Source organism: Polyodon spathula, chromosome 7 (assembly GCF_017654505.1).
Source record: "Polyodon spathula isolate WHYD16114869_AA chromosome 7, ASM1765450v1, whole genome shotgun sequence".
Classification (NCBI taxonomy): domain Eukaryota; kingdom Metazoa; phylum Chordata; class Actinopteri; order Acipenseriformes; family Polyodontidae; genus Polyodon; species Polyodon spathula.
The window spans coordinates 32584275-32601251 of NC_054540.1; the positions used below are offsets into that span (position 1 = coordinate 32584275).

General features: G+C 39.6%; 1 protein-coding gene across 1 annotated transcript in view; it reads right to left on the reverse strand.

Moving 5' to 3' along the window:
* Positions 1-13034, reverse strand: part of arhgef39 (Rho guanine nucleotide exchange factor (GEF) 39) — a 67606-nt gene extending 54572 nt beyond the window's left edge. The window contains exons 1-3 of the mRNA XM_041255318.1: positions 12960-13034; positions 9362-9421; positions 1019-1200 (exon numbers count right to left, since the gene is read on the reverse strand). Coding sequence (XP_041111252.1) covers positions 1019-1200; positions 9362-9404 — 225 coding nt within the window. The 5' untranslated portion in view covers positions 9405-9421; positions 12960-13034. The remainder of the gene's footprint in view (positions 1-1018; positions 1201-9361; positions 9422-12959) is intronic.
* Between the last annotated feature and the right edge of the window lie 3943 nt (positions 13035-16977).

A 16977-nucleotide genomic window follows, 5' to 3' on the forward strand; every position in this document is an offset into this window, starting at 1 on the left:
TCAACGCATGCTGTATTGGCACCTGCTGCAATGCAGTCGCTGGCCTGTTCCCTTCAGTTCAATATGAGGCAGCTTGTGATGGCTGCTCGATATCCGAGACAGGCTTTATCCTGATCAGCGCTTCTGCAGATCAGCACTGAAGGTCCTTTCAACTTCTGATGAGGGATATCAAAGCCCCTGCATGTAGAGGTAATGTTTATTAGACCCGCTGCAAACTTCTGGATATCCGTAAAGTTATTAGCACTACTTTTGCATGTATAAGGGCCAGTGTCTGGTATGTTGTTACATTTTGGGCCAATCACTGTACTTCTGAATTGCAGTTCTATATATATATATATATATATATATATATATATATATATATATATATATATATATATATATATATATATATAGGCTGCATGATTCACTGGACAACCAATTCACTTTGTGAGGGGAGGGGTATAGTGGGGGGAGTGACATTTAATAAGCCTAATAACACAACGGTGTTCAAATATTGACCAAAATCCTTGCTCACAATGCTTTATGAATATTTTTTAAAGTCAGACTTTATGCATGAAACCACAACAGAGAACAATGCTTTTAAATATTATGTAAACTGGATTTCTACGTGATTTGTAAATGTAGTCTGTATACTGAACTGTAACAGGTACTACATGTGAATCCTGCTTGTCTCTGTGAATGGAGTTGTGTGTAGGGTAGAGTCACACAAACAGATTATTCAGATTGAAGTCTCCACAGAAATCAGGTGCTGACAATCAAGTGAAGGTCATTGGTGTTGATTGGGCTGATTTACCATTCAGAGTGAATCAAGTGAAGAAACAGCTGCTTGGGTTTGTGTGGATTGCTGTTCTCTGCAGAGCACTACAAAATCCCCACAAACCCAATCAGCTGTTTCCTCACTAGCTTCACTCTGAATGGTAGGCCGATGGATAGCAGTGCCCCTCACCTGATTTCTGTTGAGCGCTAACAATGTTATAATATACTGCGTCTGTGCAGCTCTAGTGCAGGTCCTTACCGTAGTGACCAGCTCCAGCTGCTCACTGTACCTCTGCTCCGTCTCCACCAGCTCCCGGGCTGCGCGCCTCCGCTTCCTCTCCCAGCATGCTCGCTGCTCGTCCAGGGAGCCCCACCCGCTGGGCTGTTTCAGGTGGACGCTCATCGGCGTCGGGGTGGAGAGCTGCTCACTCATGCTGACCGCTGCACAGCAAGACCAGGGCACAAGGATGGGACAGTCAGCACACTCATAAGAAAGGGAAGAGCCACGCTGCTGAGAGATGCTCTAATTCCATTTAATTTGCTCAATTCAGAAATCGTGTTTTTTTTTGGGAGGGGGGGGGGTTGGTTTAAATGCAGTTGGCGGCAATGGTTTTTACACTGGTTTTCTCCCCAATTTGGAATGCCCAATTATTATTTTTATACCGGTTCATCGCTGCAACCCCCCCCCCCCCCCGGCGTCCTCTGAAGCGTGTTCCTGCCAAACAGTCATCTTTCACATTGCGGCTCCACAACGAAGCCAGTAGACCTATAGTGCCTGAAGACAACACAGATCTGAATGGCTCCACTGTAGACCTGCAGGTGTTCTATCAGTCACAGGTGTCTCTAGTGTGCTGTGAACCATAGATTGCCCTGCCGACCTAATCCCTTCCTACCCGGAAGAAGCTCGGGCCAATTGTGCGCCACTCCCAAGGAGCCCCTGGGTCACAATCATCAATGACATAGCCTGGATTCGAACCAGCGATCTCCAGGCTATAGGGGTATTCCACCTTTCCTGGATGAGCCATTCTAGTTATCGGAGCGATTGGGAAAATATCTACTTTATCCAAACTAACCCTGCATTTTCTTTGGCGATTTGTTCATCTAAAATGAATCTTCTGATGCACAATAATTTTACAGAACAATTACAAAGTTAAATATGTGCATTGAAAAGCATACAGGAATCTCATTTTTCATGCATCTTTTATTCAGCTGTATTTAAATCGCAGAGCAACCAATGAGGCTACTGAAGACTAATTCATGAGGTTCTGCTAACATAAAACAGCAGAACAATGCAACGTTTATATATGACCAGAACTTCAATAGTTCTCATACCCTGGCATTATAAAAATCTATCGGTATTTTAATATATTTGTCTAACTGTATCCTTTTAATTTGTCGTACTAGGCAGATGCAAGAGCAAAGGTATCGAAATGCCTGGGTCGTGTGTTCAGGACCACATTTTAATGTGAGCATCAATCACTTCAAGTGCACAGAAAGGTCACTAAAGCTGTCAATTTCAATCAACTGAGTAATTAAATACATCACTAAATATAGATTTTCTGCAAGAATGTCACTTGTTCTTCAGACATTTACCGTCAGGATGAATCGCACATCTGGGTCTTTGCAGCTATATTATCCAAAGAGAAAAAGGTTAAAAATTAAAGCTAATGTATTTTACTATACTGAGAAGTTTGGGGCACCTTAATCTAACCTTTACACTTAGAATGCCTTGACACACAGTATTCACTGTCAGCAGCAACTGTAGAGCTGCACTGTACTATTGGCTCACTTTATGAGACTATTTACAATAGTGCTGGAGCCAATATTCCCATTGCACAGCAATTTGACCCATTCCTGGTTTTACTATGAGTTTAACAAAACACACCTAAGCTTGTTACCTATACACTATGACTAATCAAGCTCGCAGTAAAACCTAGAATTGGTGAAACTGCTATGCAGTCTTGTTTCCACCTTTGTCTTTACAATAGTTGCAGAAATGACCACGTTCGTATTCATTCATATAACTGGCAGATTTTCAAAGCATTAACTCCATTCTTTAATTTTAGAAAAGAAAACAGCACAAATGTGTGAATCCTTGTTGGCCTACATACTGTAGGTGTTGGTAATGAACAAACAAGCTTGACCTCCCAGAGACATGACAGGCTGTGCCGACGAATTGGGGGGGGGGGGGTTGGGGGGGGGGGGGGGGGGGGGGTTAAAACCAAGTGTGTTGTGCTTCTTTCTTTTATAATTTCTTTAAATTTTATTACATAACTATGGCTAGTTACTGGAGCTATTGAACAAATCCCTACTTTATCAAAACTAACCTTGCATTTTCTTTGGTGACTTGTTCATCTAGAATGCATCTTATTATAATCAAGTAACAAAAAAAAAAATCCTCAGAGTGCATTTTGAAGCAAAGCTATACACTGATGAAGAATATGCACATTGAGGTTTTGTTCAAAACCATTTCTAGGTAAAGATCATCAGTCATTCGTGTGCATGTAGACAGGTGCATGATGAGATATGCAAACAATAATTTTATAGAACAATTACAAAGTTAAATATATAAATTGAAAAGTGTACAGGAAGCTCTTTTTTCACAGCTGTATCTAAATTGCAAGCAACCAACAAAGTACTGAAGACTAGTTAATCAGGTTGTGTTTTGATAACAATGGGTATGCCATTGTTCTGCAAATGAACTACACTTCCCTCCCACTCCTCTGCACTCTCTTCTTGTTTCTGTGAGTGATACTTTACAGCACCTTGACTGTCAGCTAATTCCTGTGTGCAGAACAAGAGTTTGCCAGGAATGAGCGGAAAAACTGAAGTTACAGTACAACTATATAATCATAACGTCCCTCGCCGTACCTCAAACACAGAGCCAGTGTCATGAAAAAAGTGAGCCTTGCAAAAGAATGTTCTTCACAAAGTGAATCACAATGAGATCTAAAGTGTGACATACCGTACATACAGAGAACTCTGATTCCAATGCAAAAATAATCAGTAAATGACTCAGCGAGCAGACCTGCCACCTGAGGACCAATAATACTATAGTATTGACAACCAACTCATATTGTGTAATATTGTATCCTGATGTATCTAACTTGTGCTCAATATATGTTACAGTCCTTTAGTGCCCTGGGAAGGCATATTTAATTCCTGGGACACCTTCCTCAAAACCAAGACAATCCAGGAAGGAAAACAGGCAACCCTAGACGAGAGTTAACCATGAGGCCCCTATTGTGACCTGCTACAATCCGGCTGTTGAAATATTAAAAATAAACACGCTTTGCAACCAATAACAGCCCTAGTATAAACACGTCTCCACTACGGACCTTGTTGTGGGTTCAGTTTTGATGCAGCTCTTGAATTACAGAAATTTGAGAGGTCGGAAAGTCAGATCAAGTAGAGATTACTGTCTAGTCTTTACTTCTATGTACAATTCCACTATTCCAAATGGCTATACTCATAACACGATGAAGTTATCCACAGGAACCTGTGTCTACTTGGCAAGTTTCTTTTAATTTGATCTAATTTTAAATCGTTACATACAATGTATTTCATTTCAACATAACTGGGTGACTTTTTTAATTCTTCAAAAAATGTAAAAAAATAAAACGTGATGAAGGGGAGATTTGTATAAAATTGAGAGTTTATCAAATAATATCTAAATGCAAATCTGTATCAAATATGTAAAGGATGTTCGGAGCATGTGAAGATCAAGACACTTATGTTCACCATGTAGAGCAGTGGTCCGCAAATGGCAGATGCCTCCTGGCATGGTTGTATTAATGGCTGAGTGAGAGCTGGACTTCATTTTACCGCAAGGTGGCTGTCATGGGAGATTCCCCGTATGACCCTCATATATTACTTGCAAGTAAGCAGAACATTTTTGCAATATCGATTCCAAAGTACAGTACTTGCTGATTGTGAGGATACATTTACGCCTCCCTGTGGTACTGGAATCCTCATATGACAGACAGGAACACAGAATAACATAAAACACAATTCAAAAGTAGCATACATTTATTCTAATGCTTCATTGCGTTATGACAAATTCAATGAGTAATGGCACTTTCCTACAGAGACAGGAATGCAGAGTAACAAACAAAATATTATTTTACTAATATTTATTTGGAGGTTACAAAGACATACTATCACAATTCTTACTTCTTTTTTCCTCTTTGGTTTGTTTTCAAACAGCTTGACCAGCTTTTATTTTTGTTTTTATTCACTAGCCGGTTTGCCTTGTGCCATGCTGCAACACATTCTTTGAGGGGGTGTATTGCAAGTGGCCCACTCTGTGGCTGCCTGCGGGTCATTTGGCCCGCCGTCAAATTTAATTGCCGACCACTGATGTAGAGTGTGACAGACAGAACTCTCTCTCTTTCTCTCTCATGCAGCAGTGAGGCTGGGTTGCTCGCTGGCACACAGTAAAACAGTAATTAACCCAGCACTGTCCCTTAATTAGTGTCTCCTCTAATGCAGCACTGAGGCTGGGCTGCTCGTTGGCACTCAGTAGAACAGCAATTAACCCAGCACTGCCCCCCGGGAGCACTACATCAGCAACTTGCCAAAACACTGTAAACAAGCATGGCTGGATCAATGAGCAGCCAGGCTGGCTGGCCTAACACTGCCTTTTGCGCACGCACGCACACACACACACACACAGGCAACAATCATATTAAAAGAGACATATTTAATTCCTTAAACTGCTTTGCAAGTAAAACAAAACAAAAAAATGGCATTCATTTGTTTTGCAGTATGTTTTTTTAAAATGTACTAATGGTTTCAAAGAACAGGTGCGCTTCAATCTGGCTTGTTTTCAATGCCTGTCCCCAGGTATAGTTGAGCTGGGCGGTCTAGGTTTGCTGGCCGGCCAGTGTCAGACAGCAGTTTCATATCTCATACCCAATGGGACCAAACTGTGCGGAAGTAAGGTGTGTGCTAAAGAGATAAACTGTTTTGAACTTTGGGTGGAACACCACATTCAAGAGCAGCTGTCAGGTCCAGTTTTAAAAGTGTTTGAAAAAAATACCGGAAACTCTGCGGCAGTAGGGGATCGATCAAACTTCTATTCAGATAATAACACAATGTGAATTTTTACTGCCGCATGTCTACATCCTGGTCACCTATACCTGACAAAACTGCCCTGGAACACAGACAGTCATACCTACACCTCACCCACACCTGGGGACAGGTAGAGGAAAATAGGCATTACAGTAGTGCTTTTAACTGGAGCAGGGTCAGCGCAGGGGAAGTAGTGGTGAGATGAGCTTAAATAATAATTGGAGAAATATTAGGAGAAAATAATAAAAAATTGGTGACTACTAAAATAAAATAAAAAAATAATAATAAATTACTGACAGACGGCACTCTTGGAAGTCCTTGAACCTGTAGATCTCAAAGTATAAGCCAGTTCATAGGGAATATGAACATATCAGCAATGTTTTGAAATCATGAATAAGAAAGCAGGCACACTAGTAACATTCATTCATTTAAAAAAACAGTGCCATGAACAAGCTACAAAGGTGTAGTTATGGGCTCAAGCTTATTCTGTATTATTTTCCCGGTTTTGAAAATCGTTGATTGAGCCTCTGAAGCTGTGGCTTCACATGGGATCCACGCCACAGCGAACCAAAGCCCACCCCAACAGCTGGGCCACGCGTCAAGCACAATCACTTCAACAGCCCCCCACAGGAACGCACAATACAGCATTCATTAGCAGAAATGTGGCACAGCTGACAGGTGAGTCAGGGAACAGGGCCAGGATTTAATGAGCAGGAGGGTTGTTTGGGGAGACTCTTGTGAACAGCTGTGGTACCTGACAGAGATATAGGAGGAGTCTCCTGGGTGGCACTCTGCTCATTGTTTAAAGCACTGCATTATCCGCTGCTGCAGTAAACACAGCAAGAAGGTGTGCAGGTGCCCCGAGTCACGTTAATAGCATTTCTCCTTTAGAATATATCCTGGTTTTAGCACTCTGGTGTAGTGGGACCCATTCACAAGCACCTGATCTGATGCAAACAGGAGCTGTCTCGTCAAAATGTTGCTGACACACAGAAAAACCAACAACTAAGCTTTGCAATTGGAGGTGCATTGGAGAAGCATCAAGATCCTCCATGAACATACACCAGCACCGTGCCCGATGCTTCTTCCAAAAACTGGTAACTGATATCATTGCTTAATGTCTGTTAATAACTAGCGGCCTCATCATTGTGTCTGATGATAATAATTAAGTTGTAAAAGAGTGACTTTAACAAGGAAACATGTTTTAATCCTGCTTAAATCCTTGCTGTGCTCCTTTACAAAGAGAAACCCAAATATATTATTTAGTTTCCTTACAACAGTGCTGTGACTAGGTGTTCAGGAGCTACTCTTCTTGTTTCCTGCCAAGGACATGTGACATATTGTAGGGCAGATCAGCCTCTCTTTCCAGACGCAAGCTCTGGTGCCATGTAGTAAAGAGAAGGTTGTGGCACTCGCCCTTATACAAGTTTACCATAGAAAAAGCAAAGTGTAATAAAGCAAAGTGAAAGCATAAGTAAGCATTGTAAAGCCCAGAAGTATTTAACATATTAAAAAACATGCAAACCATGGTGAACTAAGGAAAATGCATAACCATGGAAAAAGCATGGGAGAACTACAAAATGACCATGCACATTTACCATGGAAGACATTTATAAGGACACTTCTATAAAAGATGCTTTGTCTGGTTAAGCACTACACAGCAAAAGTAAATGCGTGCTTGGATTTTATGCCAAAAGAACAAAGTCTTCTAGCCTGATTTCAAGCTGGGTGTCTGTTGATGTGCAATAATTAGCACAATTAGCAGCATTTACATGAACGATCCAAACCTGATCAGACCCATTAGTACATTTGGCACGCGATCACAGTATGTGTTTTGGCACAGTAATCTGAAAATGAAATTACTTTCCACATTATTGTGACATGCAGGTGGCCAGTGATGGGCAAAGACTGCACACACCTGATACATACAGCACACACTCTTGGAATAAACCTGACTGATTACACCATTTATACTAGTAGCATCCCTGACATGTACTCTGTGATATACACATGCTGCATCTCCCTGCTGCAGATCTGTTTTAGTCAAGAAGGGACAGCAAGACTGATGACCTAAATTCCTTTGCCACATTTCCATCTGCTCCATGGAACTAAATCTCATCTCATTCCAATACCAAGCACTAATGTGCCTCCAATCTGCAACTGGACTTCACACTAAAGTCAAAGATCACCTGCAGCTATCACGTATTTGTATAGATGCAATTTATACATCAATTCACCATCCTCCAATGCTCCACGGATAGATATAAGACTCCCCTTACAGAGCAGTCTGATCCATTCATGGTTTCACTGCAAATTTTATAATAAGACACACCTGAGCAGATTTACCCATTGCAGGTTTTAATACTAGCTTGATTAGCCACAGCAAACAGGTAACAAGATTAGGTGTGTCTTATTAAACTCACAGTAAAACCAGGAATGGGTCAAACTGCTATGCAATGGGAGTCTTATTTCCATCCCTGCCGTGGTAAAAAAATGAAACAAGAAGAAAAACAAACAACGCCATTTCTACTGAACTGCAAACATGGCTGTCTTCTGTTTTCTTTATGTGTCACATTAGCGGAGTTGGATTTAGAAGGTATTAGTGTCTCTCCGATTGTCATATTAGTGGATTTTGCATCTCTCTCACTCTCATATTAGCGGAGTTGTTTTGAGATCTTTGCTAATCAACACCTACAATTAAAAGCTTTTATTTTACTTGAAAGTCTTGTGGTTGTATCATTTCCAGCAGTGAAGACTGCACCCTACATGCAGTTCTTCACACTACCATGCACAAACATAGCCAGACCAGCACCGTGTTCATAGAAGTCCTGCCCTTGACACAAGCGTGCGCGCACGCAGAATAACTACAAAGGCCCACTTTCATTTGGGTTATTGATACGAGATTGGAAAGTAGGCTCCTCTTGAATCCAAAAGCGTGCTGCACTAATTGAACACTAGCAGAGTACAGCTTCAAAGAGGCAGCTGGGGGCGGCTATTTTAGTGTTAATTATATAAACCACTTCAGCTTTTTGACTTTGTCTTTATGGAGCGCTCCTTTCCATTTCAAAGACGGTGAACACAAAAGGTACACAGCTAGACGGGCTGCTTGAGAAGCTGTTATTGCCTGGACCGATAACCTCAAATCTACTCCAATGACACAGAGTGCACAATACCAAGCTGTATCCCTTGCCATACTGATAGTGATTTCCCTGTCGGTTTCTTCTCTGCATGCACTTCCTTTGCAGTCAGTTTGGCTACAGAGTATGAGATACAAAACCTGACCAGATAGCCGCGCTCAGCAGCTGTGGAAATACCGTTTTTGTTGCCACGGGCAGCAAGGCGCAAGGCAGTGGAAATGAAGATATTCGTGAGCTTGTTACCTATACACTGGGGCTAATCAAGCACATATTAAACTGGAATGGGTGAAAGCTCTATGCAATAGGAGTCTTATTTCCATCCTTTAACTGTCTCTGCCCTAAGGTACTGAGACTAAGATCTGTTGTTGCATATGCTCTGAACGTTCACTTACACAGATGTCTTTTTAACGGGGTGCGGTTCCTTGCGGTTTCCATTGTCTGATCGCTTGAACCTGCCGAACAAACCAGAAAAAACATTTTAATGAATGCATGAGAAACTGAAGCCAAGTCAAATTGAAGGGGTGCCTCTTGTTAGCAGAGCAACGCTCCCAAGTGCTCTATGGAAAGAGGACAATGGAGCTCTAAGATAGGTGTTATACAGGCGAGATGTACAAAATAAAGAATTACATTAATTGAATTTAAAAAGCAAAGCAGATTTATACTTTTCAAATTCATACAAGTTTATACATTTACTGTATTTGTAACCGTGTCTTTGGTTAGATAACTCCTTTAAAATCTTAAAAGTTGATATAGTTGTATGAATGTATTCTGATTCGTTATATTACTGGTAAACTTTAGGAAAGAGTGTAAGTCAAGAAGACTAGGCAGTCCTGGAATTCTCCAGATATTTTTGCTGGGTGTGGCATTTGGCACACTGTGGTATGGTATACTGTCACGTCACATGTGGAATGGGCAAATCTCTATAGAAACCAACCATGGTCTTTGTGGTGCTCTTGTACAGTAGATAAGACTACTGTTTGTGGCAGTACCCCAATACAGCAGAATGCTGTACTCAACGCTATTATATAATTCCTGGGTGTCTTTAACACTACACTCGTCCATAGTAATGTGCGTCGCCTTCTCTACACGCTATGTTTTTCAGTGTCAAAACAATTGTTTTTAGTTGTTTTTTTCAAATTGTTATTTACAACTCTATATATGTTTTGCAACATGAAGAATATATTTTAAATATATTCCAAGCAAAAATTCCCTGTTGTGTTGGGAAATAGATTAAACCTTGTCACATGTAGGCTTACCAGACATCCCAGGTAAACTGGGATTAACAGTTTGCAGCCTTCCTTTTTTTTGTTCCCGTTGGAAACTTTTTTTTTCATTTTTAAGTACAAAACTGCAGTTGTGTGCTGAGCAAGTTAACAGTAGTCATTTATCAGGCTTTGTTAGCGACATCCAAAAAAAAAAAACATTCTTGTCGATTACTTGTTTAATAAATTAGACTACGTGCTCAACAATTAATATTCTGTCCTTGACCATGTCTAGTTTTCTAAAACGTTATCATGGTAGTGCTGTCAAGTTAGTACAACTTAGGTCTTGATTATGACTATATATATATTATATATAACATATACACACATATATATATATATATATATATATATATATATATATATATATATATATATATATATACACACACACACACACACACATATATATATATATATATATATACACACACACACACACACACATATATATATATATATATATATATATATATACACACACACACACACATATATATATATATATATATATATATATATATATATATATATATACACACACACACACACACACACACACACACACACACACACATCAGTCAAAACTTTGAGTACACCTGCTTGAAACCAGGTTTTTCATGATTAACTATGCTTTTAGCTGTATAAACTTGTCTATAAACACTTAATATTTCATTAGATGATATGTGTACTTATATAAGCTGACAATCATAAGTGAATTGCATTCAAAAATTTAATTTTTAAATGAAAATGTAAATCTCGTCAATTTCAATGAAATGGTCACCCAAAGCAAGGGGATTTCAGTCGGAAGCCCAAGTCAGTTAAAAGTCTGAAATGTGTATAACACTGTGTTAGAACACTGGCCTAAGTATAAAACTGTCTTTGTTAGATGTTCTCTGAGTTAAGTGGCATGTTACCTAATTAACCTTTTGTCACAAGTTTGTCATTCCTGAATGTAAGAGAGCAGAAAATGGCAAAATACGCTCAGTTAAGCAAAGAAAAAAAATGTCTGTAATTATTTTAAGAAATGAAGGTCAATCTTTAAGACAAATCGCAAAAACTTTGCAAGTGTCTGCAACTGCTGTGGCCAAGACCATCAAACGATTTGAACAAACTCGCACTCTTGAGGACCAAACAAGGTCAGGCAGGCCAAGGGTGACCTCAGAATCAGAGAACAAGTTCATTCGAGTCACAAGTCTGCGAAACCGGCGATTAACTGCCCCTGAAATACAAGCTCAGCTAAATGATATTAGAAGTACAGATGGTTCAACATCAACTGTTCAGAGGAGATTGCGTGAAGCTGGCCTAACTGGAAGACTTGCTGCAAAGAAACCATTGTTAAGAGTACAGAATAAGAGGAAGAGACTTGCCTGGGCCAAAAAACAGAGAAACTGGACGTTTGAGGAGTGGAAGTAGGTCTTATGGACCAATGAATCAAAATTTGAAATATTTGGGTCCAACCGCCGAGTATTTGTAAGACGCAGAGAGGGTGAGCGCATGAGTTCTGCATGTGTGGTTCCCACTGTCAAGCATGGAGGAGGCAGTGTCATGGTCTGGAGTTGCTTTACTGGTGACAGAGTTGGTGATCTTTACCAAGTCCAGGGCAAGCTCAACCAGCATGGCTGTCATAGCACACTTCAGAGGCATGCCATTCCATCAAGATTACGGCCAGTTGGGCAGTCCTTCATTCTTCAACCCGAAACACACCTCAAAGTTGTGCAAGAACTATCTGGCGAAGAAGGAAAGTGAAGGACAACTCAATCTAATGACCTGGCCTGCCCAGTCTCCAGACCTCAATCCCATAGAACTGGACAGAAGAGTCAAAGCAAAGCTACCCACAAGTGCCCTACATCTCTGGGAATTGCTGCTGAAACTTGTTAACCGAATGCCTCGTGTTTGTGAGGCTGTTATTAAGGCAAAGGGTGGCTATTTGAGGAATCCAAGATTTAGAGACAATTTTCAATTTTCTTGAACATTGCTTTGATACTCCTTATGTTTTGTTTTGTATATTGTAACGTGTTCATTTTCAAGTATTTACAGAAACGTATACTACGTAAAAGATTATCAATTATGAAAAAAACCTAGTTTCCAGCAAGTGTACTCGAACTTTGGACTGGTACTGTCTGTGTGTGTGTGTGTCTCTCTCTCTCTCTCTGTATGTGTGTATATATATATATATATATATATATATATATATATATATATATATATATATATATATATATAGATATACATAAATATACATGTGTTACAAATTTAAAAACCTAAATGATTGGATTGTTTTCTTTACATACCGCTAAATAAGTGCTTTTCTCCTAAATGGCCTTAATAAAGTATTATTGAATCACAAACCTTTTGTGCAACTACATTACCTTTTTCTTATTTATTTTACTCATTTGGTGTAGCAGCTTTCCTGTTTCAAACTTAAATATACACAGTTACTAAGTCATTTAACTAGAAAATACAGTACAATAACTATACAGCTTATAAACAGATCACGCTTTTGATTTTATGTATTACTGTTTAAAAAAAAAACCCTGTATGCATATTAAAAAAAAAACAGCCAGTCTGTGTGATGATAAGGGGAACACGACTGCTAAGACACAACGTTACAACACAACATGTGTTTCTGTATCTACCTTCTACAGAGATTAACTTTACCAAACATTATTACTGTATCATACTTCAAAATGTATTCATTATTAGTACTCAATTGAATCAAACTGACCTTGTTTTCTTCTGGTATCGTAAATTAAATCCAGGCGCTTTTTTTTTTTTTTTTTTTTTTTTTGCAGTCGTTGTGCTTCCGCTCCGGAATGATAATGTGCTATGATTGGTTCTATTCGAATTCCCCGGGGATGAAAACACTTTGCGCTCAGATAGACCGGTACTGCAAACAACAGGAGAACGGTTGCTAGTTCCGCTTACAAAAAGAGTCGCCCACAGCAGGGTTTTTTTTTTTTTTTTTTTTTTTTTTTTTTTTTATATTTATGTGGTTGTAGGAGTGGTTTTGGTGATTGGCTGCTGTCAATATATGTGCAATGTCAATAGAAAAAAATATGTAATTTGTATAAACACCCTACCCCTCCCTCTGAATTGGGTTGGACTTGTTTTGAAAGGCAGTCCTGGCCTACAGTTATACACTCTCGGTGAGACTTGGCAACACCGAACAGGGGTTAGAGTGATTGGGCAAATATTTTCTAGATAAAACCGTTGCATGACCGGCGTACCTCTCTGTATAGTGGAAAGGGTGTAAGTACAAACTATAAGTTAAACTTCCAATTATGTTTCGGGTCTATTTCTGACCTGACACTGGCTTCACTTTTTTTTATTTATTTTTTTTAATTGGCATTACGCTTCCTAACGTTTCTGATTTTGGTGAATTAACACAGATATGTTTAACCTCTCAAGCACTGTGCAATTATTTCGTCACAATGAGGCCCCTCTGTATGGGCTGTGTGCACATTTCTAGTTCGAACACAATCTGAAAATATTATTAAAAAAAAAAAAAAACTTACACTGTTGCAAGTACTGTATTAGAATATGCCTTGACAGGTTTCAAGGGAGATGAAGCATGTATTGTTACAGCTGAACCCCCCCTTTGAGGAATGTAAACGAGCTGGACTGTCAATAAGGCCTGTTTTCTGATAAAGTGCAGCTTAGGGAGGCTGTGAAAGGATGCACTAAGCAGGCTGGAAGGAGCTGTCTATTTGCCTGTCAGATTACATGCTGAACATTGAGTTGAGTCCCAGAGGTCCTGCAGCTCACAGTGGTGCGCTTTGCAGCTGATGTGTTCATTCTAACCTCAGACCCTCTCTGTTAATAGGCTGAGACCACACTGAACACAAGCAGTTACTGCTGACCTTCTCTTAACTACAGGATCAACTTTAAACTTTCTGAAAAAAATGAACTAATGCTCATTATAAGAGGCTTACACCACTGTACTAATACTGTGTGGAGGATTTTTGACCCAGTAGCTTTGCAGCAAGACATCCATAAAAACAAAACTGAAAAGACATTTGTTATTCTGGTATATATTAGTGTTTCAATAAGCGACAATAATGAATGGACAATATGTAGATTGTCACCAAGATGCCCAAATCAAATACCGAATGATACACAAATACTGTGTCTATCTCCCTGCTTTCTTTTACTTTATTATCATGTGAACAAGAAAAGAATCAGTCCTGAAAATTAGAATTCATTCTCAGTTTTTTACCTGGCTAAATACAGAATTCTAATCACAGTTCTTATAAAAGTTTCCCCTAGTAAAAGCACAGTGGAATAAAGCATAAGGAAAGCATGGTGTAGGATAGGTAAGCATTGTAAAGCAGAGAGGTATGGTAAAATGTATTTAAAAAAAAAAAAAAAAAAACATACTAAACTAACCCTTATAAAAGTTTCTCATAGTAAAAGCAAAGCAAAGTTTAACACAGTGAAAGGATGCTAAAGCATAGGTAAGCAATGTTGTAAAGCGCAGAGAGGTATGAAGCATGCTGAGAAACATGACAAACCAGGGTAAACTATTGGAAAAAGCATAGGGGGAAACTGCAAAATGACTTATCTACCAGGGTAAACTTTTAAAAGCCTGTCTTAAAAAATCCAGTATGATATGGAATTGCGCTCAGTAAAATTACTTTACATTTAAATACCATTACAAAGACAGACAGCTGTTTCTGGAAAAAAAGTCTCTCTTTAAACTGACTAAAAGGTCTTATTAATAGGATCGTTTTCTTTCTCTTTCGTGATAATGTATTCTAGACAGATAGGCAGATAGACAGATATGTAGATAGATAGTTCTTAAGCAGTATTTGGCTCATTGAGATCCACAATATGGATCTATTGAAGTTTCCCATATAAGATTTGAAAATCTCCAGTGACAATCTGTACTCTTAAGTGCAGTCGTTTTGAACATGCAACATGCTTAATGAGCAGAAAACTACTGAAGCCACTAGGGTCTGAATGCACAGTAGTTGCTACTATGTTTGCAAACTAAACTTATTTCTTTCATCAGTGGTATTTTTTTTTTTTTTTTTTTTATAAGACTCAAGAAGAAGCCCTGGATTTCGGTACGACTCTCAGCTGAAGAGATCTGACAACTGCTCCGCAGATCTGACAGGATGTGCTGTACAGATGCAGTATCTGGGATCTCCACTAGGGGCACATATGTCCAGCTGTTCAAAGAGGCCTCTGTGGGCTCCCTGGAGTGCAGTTCAGTGCAGCTGCTGTGCATTAACACCCCAGACACACAAGTGACCCGCAAATTGATATTAAACCCTGCAGACCCGCGGCAGTCATGGTGCAACCTACAAAATAAAACTTACATGTAACATCAGTGGTTGGATGATGTAAAAAACTGAAGCTTGTCATTATTAACATATGACTACTATAGGTGCACTCCATTCATTGATGTGTTCTTAATTCAAGTTGCAAATTAACCTTGGCAATTGGCTGCAGCCAATGTGTGAGATCTGGATCACGGCACCAATGTAACAGGGCGGTGGTTGGGCGCGAACCGCCAACCCTACACACCACAAATGAGCATCTCAACCACTATGCAAAAGAGCCGGGCTCGTCTGCATTCATGGTTGCAGAACTGTTAACTGCATCTCTTCTCACTGACAGGGGGCAGAATCAGTAATCTGTGGTCCAGTGGTTAAGGAAAAAGGGCTTGATACCAGGGGTCCCCAGTTCTAATCCGTGCTCAGTCATTGCCTAATTGTGTGTGACCCTGAGCAAGTTGCTTAACATCCTCGTGCTCCATCCTTCGGATGAGACATAAAACCAAGGTCCCATTGTAAGCGACTCTGCAGCAGTTGTTGATGCATAGTTCACCCCCTCTGTCAGTTGCTTTGGATAAATGCATCTGCTAAATGACTAATTCATAATAATAATAATAATAATGGTAGTTCATCACACAACACTGCCCATTACTCAAGCTTGTACCTGAGTTCTACAGTACAGATTCCATACACTGGTGTTGCAACAGACTCCCGGAGATTTCAATCTCCTCCCTCTTCTCCTTGCGGATTATTTAGTATGCTGAAGAATGACTGTGATTTCAAATGCGACGATGGCTGTGTTCACTATTGCAACAATGCCAAAGTAGTTCCTTATAGAAACTTTAGTGGAACCAGCAACAGTACAATGGCTTTGACTGAAAAAATGCAACTCAGTGCAGCTGAAAGCATTGAGCTTGGCTTTAGATTACCACAATGTCCAACACTCTCAACAAGACAAGTGTAAACTATTAACAGTCAAGTCACCCAGATGATCTTGTTAAGTACTGCGGCACTGTAAAACACTTCTGCGGGGCATTTTTAAATACACCCCTTGTTTATCAAATACGACCTTTTTTTTCCTTCCCACGAAGATATCTCCGAATTAAAATAATTAAACTAAAATTGGTGTGGACAAAAACACTTTATTAGTGTATGAGCTTTCAGAACAATCTGCAGTAAATGATGTGCAGAATGCAAATGCCAGTGAACCCAAGTGGGGCGAGATAAAAGCATTCAATCAGACGCACTGTCACTCTGCTCTTGATATCTGGCAGTTGTCAGCCTGTTTCAAAACAGGGAGCTCATTAATGAAGAATGACCGTTTGTTCTATAAAAGAGAGTAGCAAGTGACACGGCAGTGAAGAGGGGCCATTAAAACAAACTGCATGTAAATATTGATGGTTTTTATAGATAATTAAAACTCTCGAGACCACAATTACTAAAAGGAGCATCTGACAAGGGATA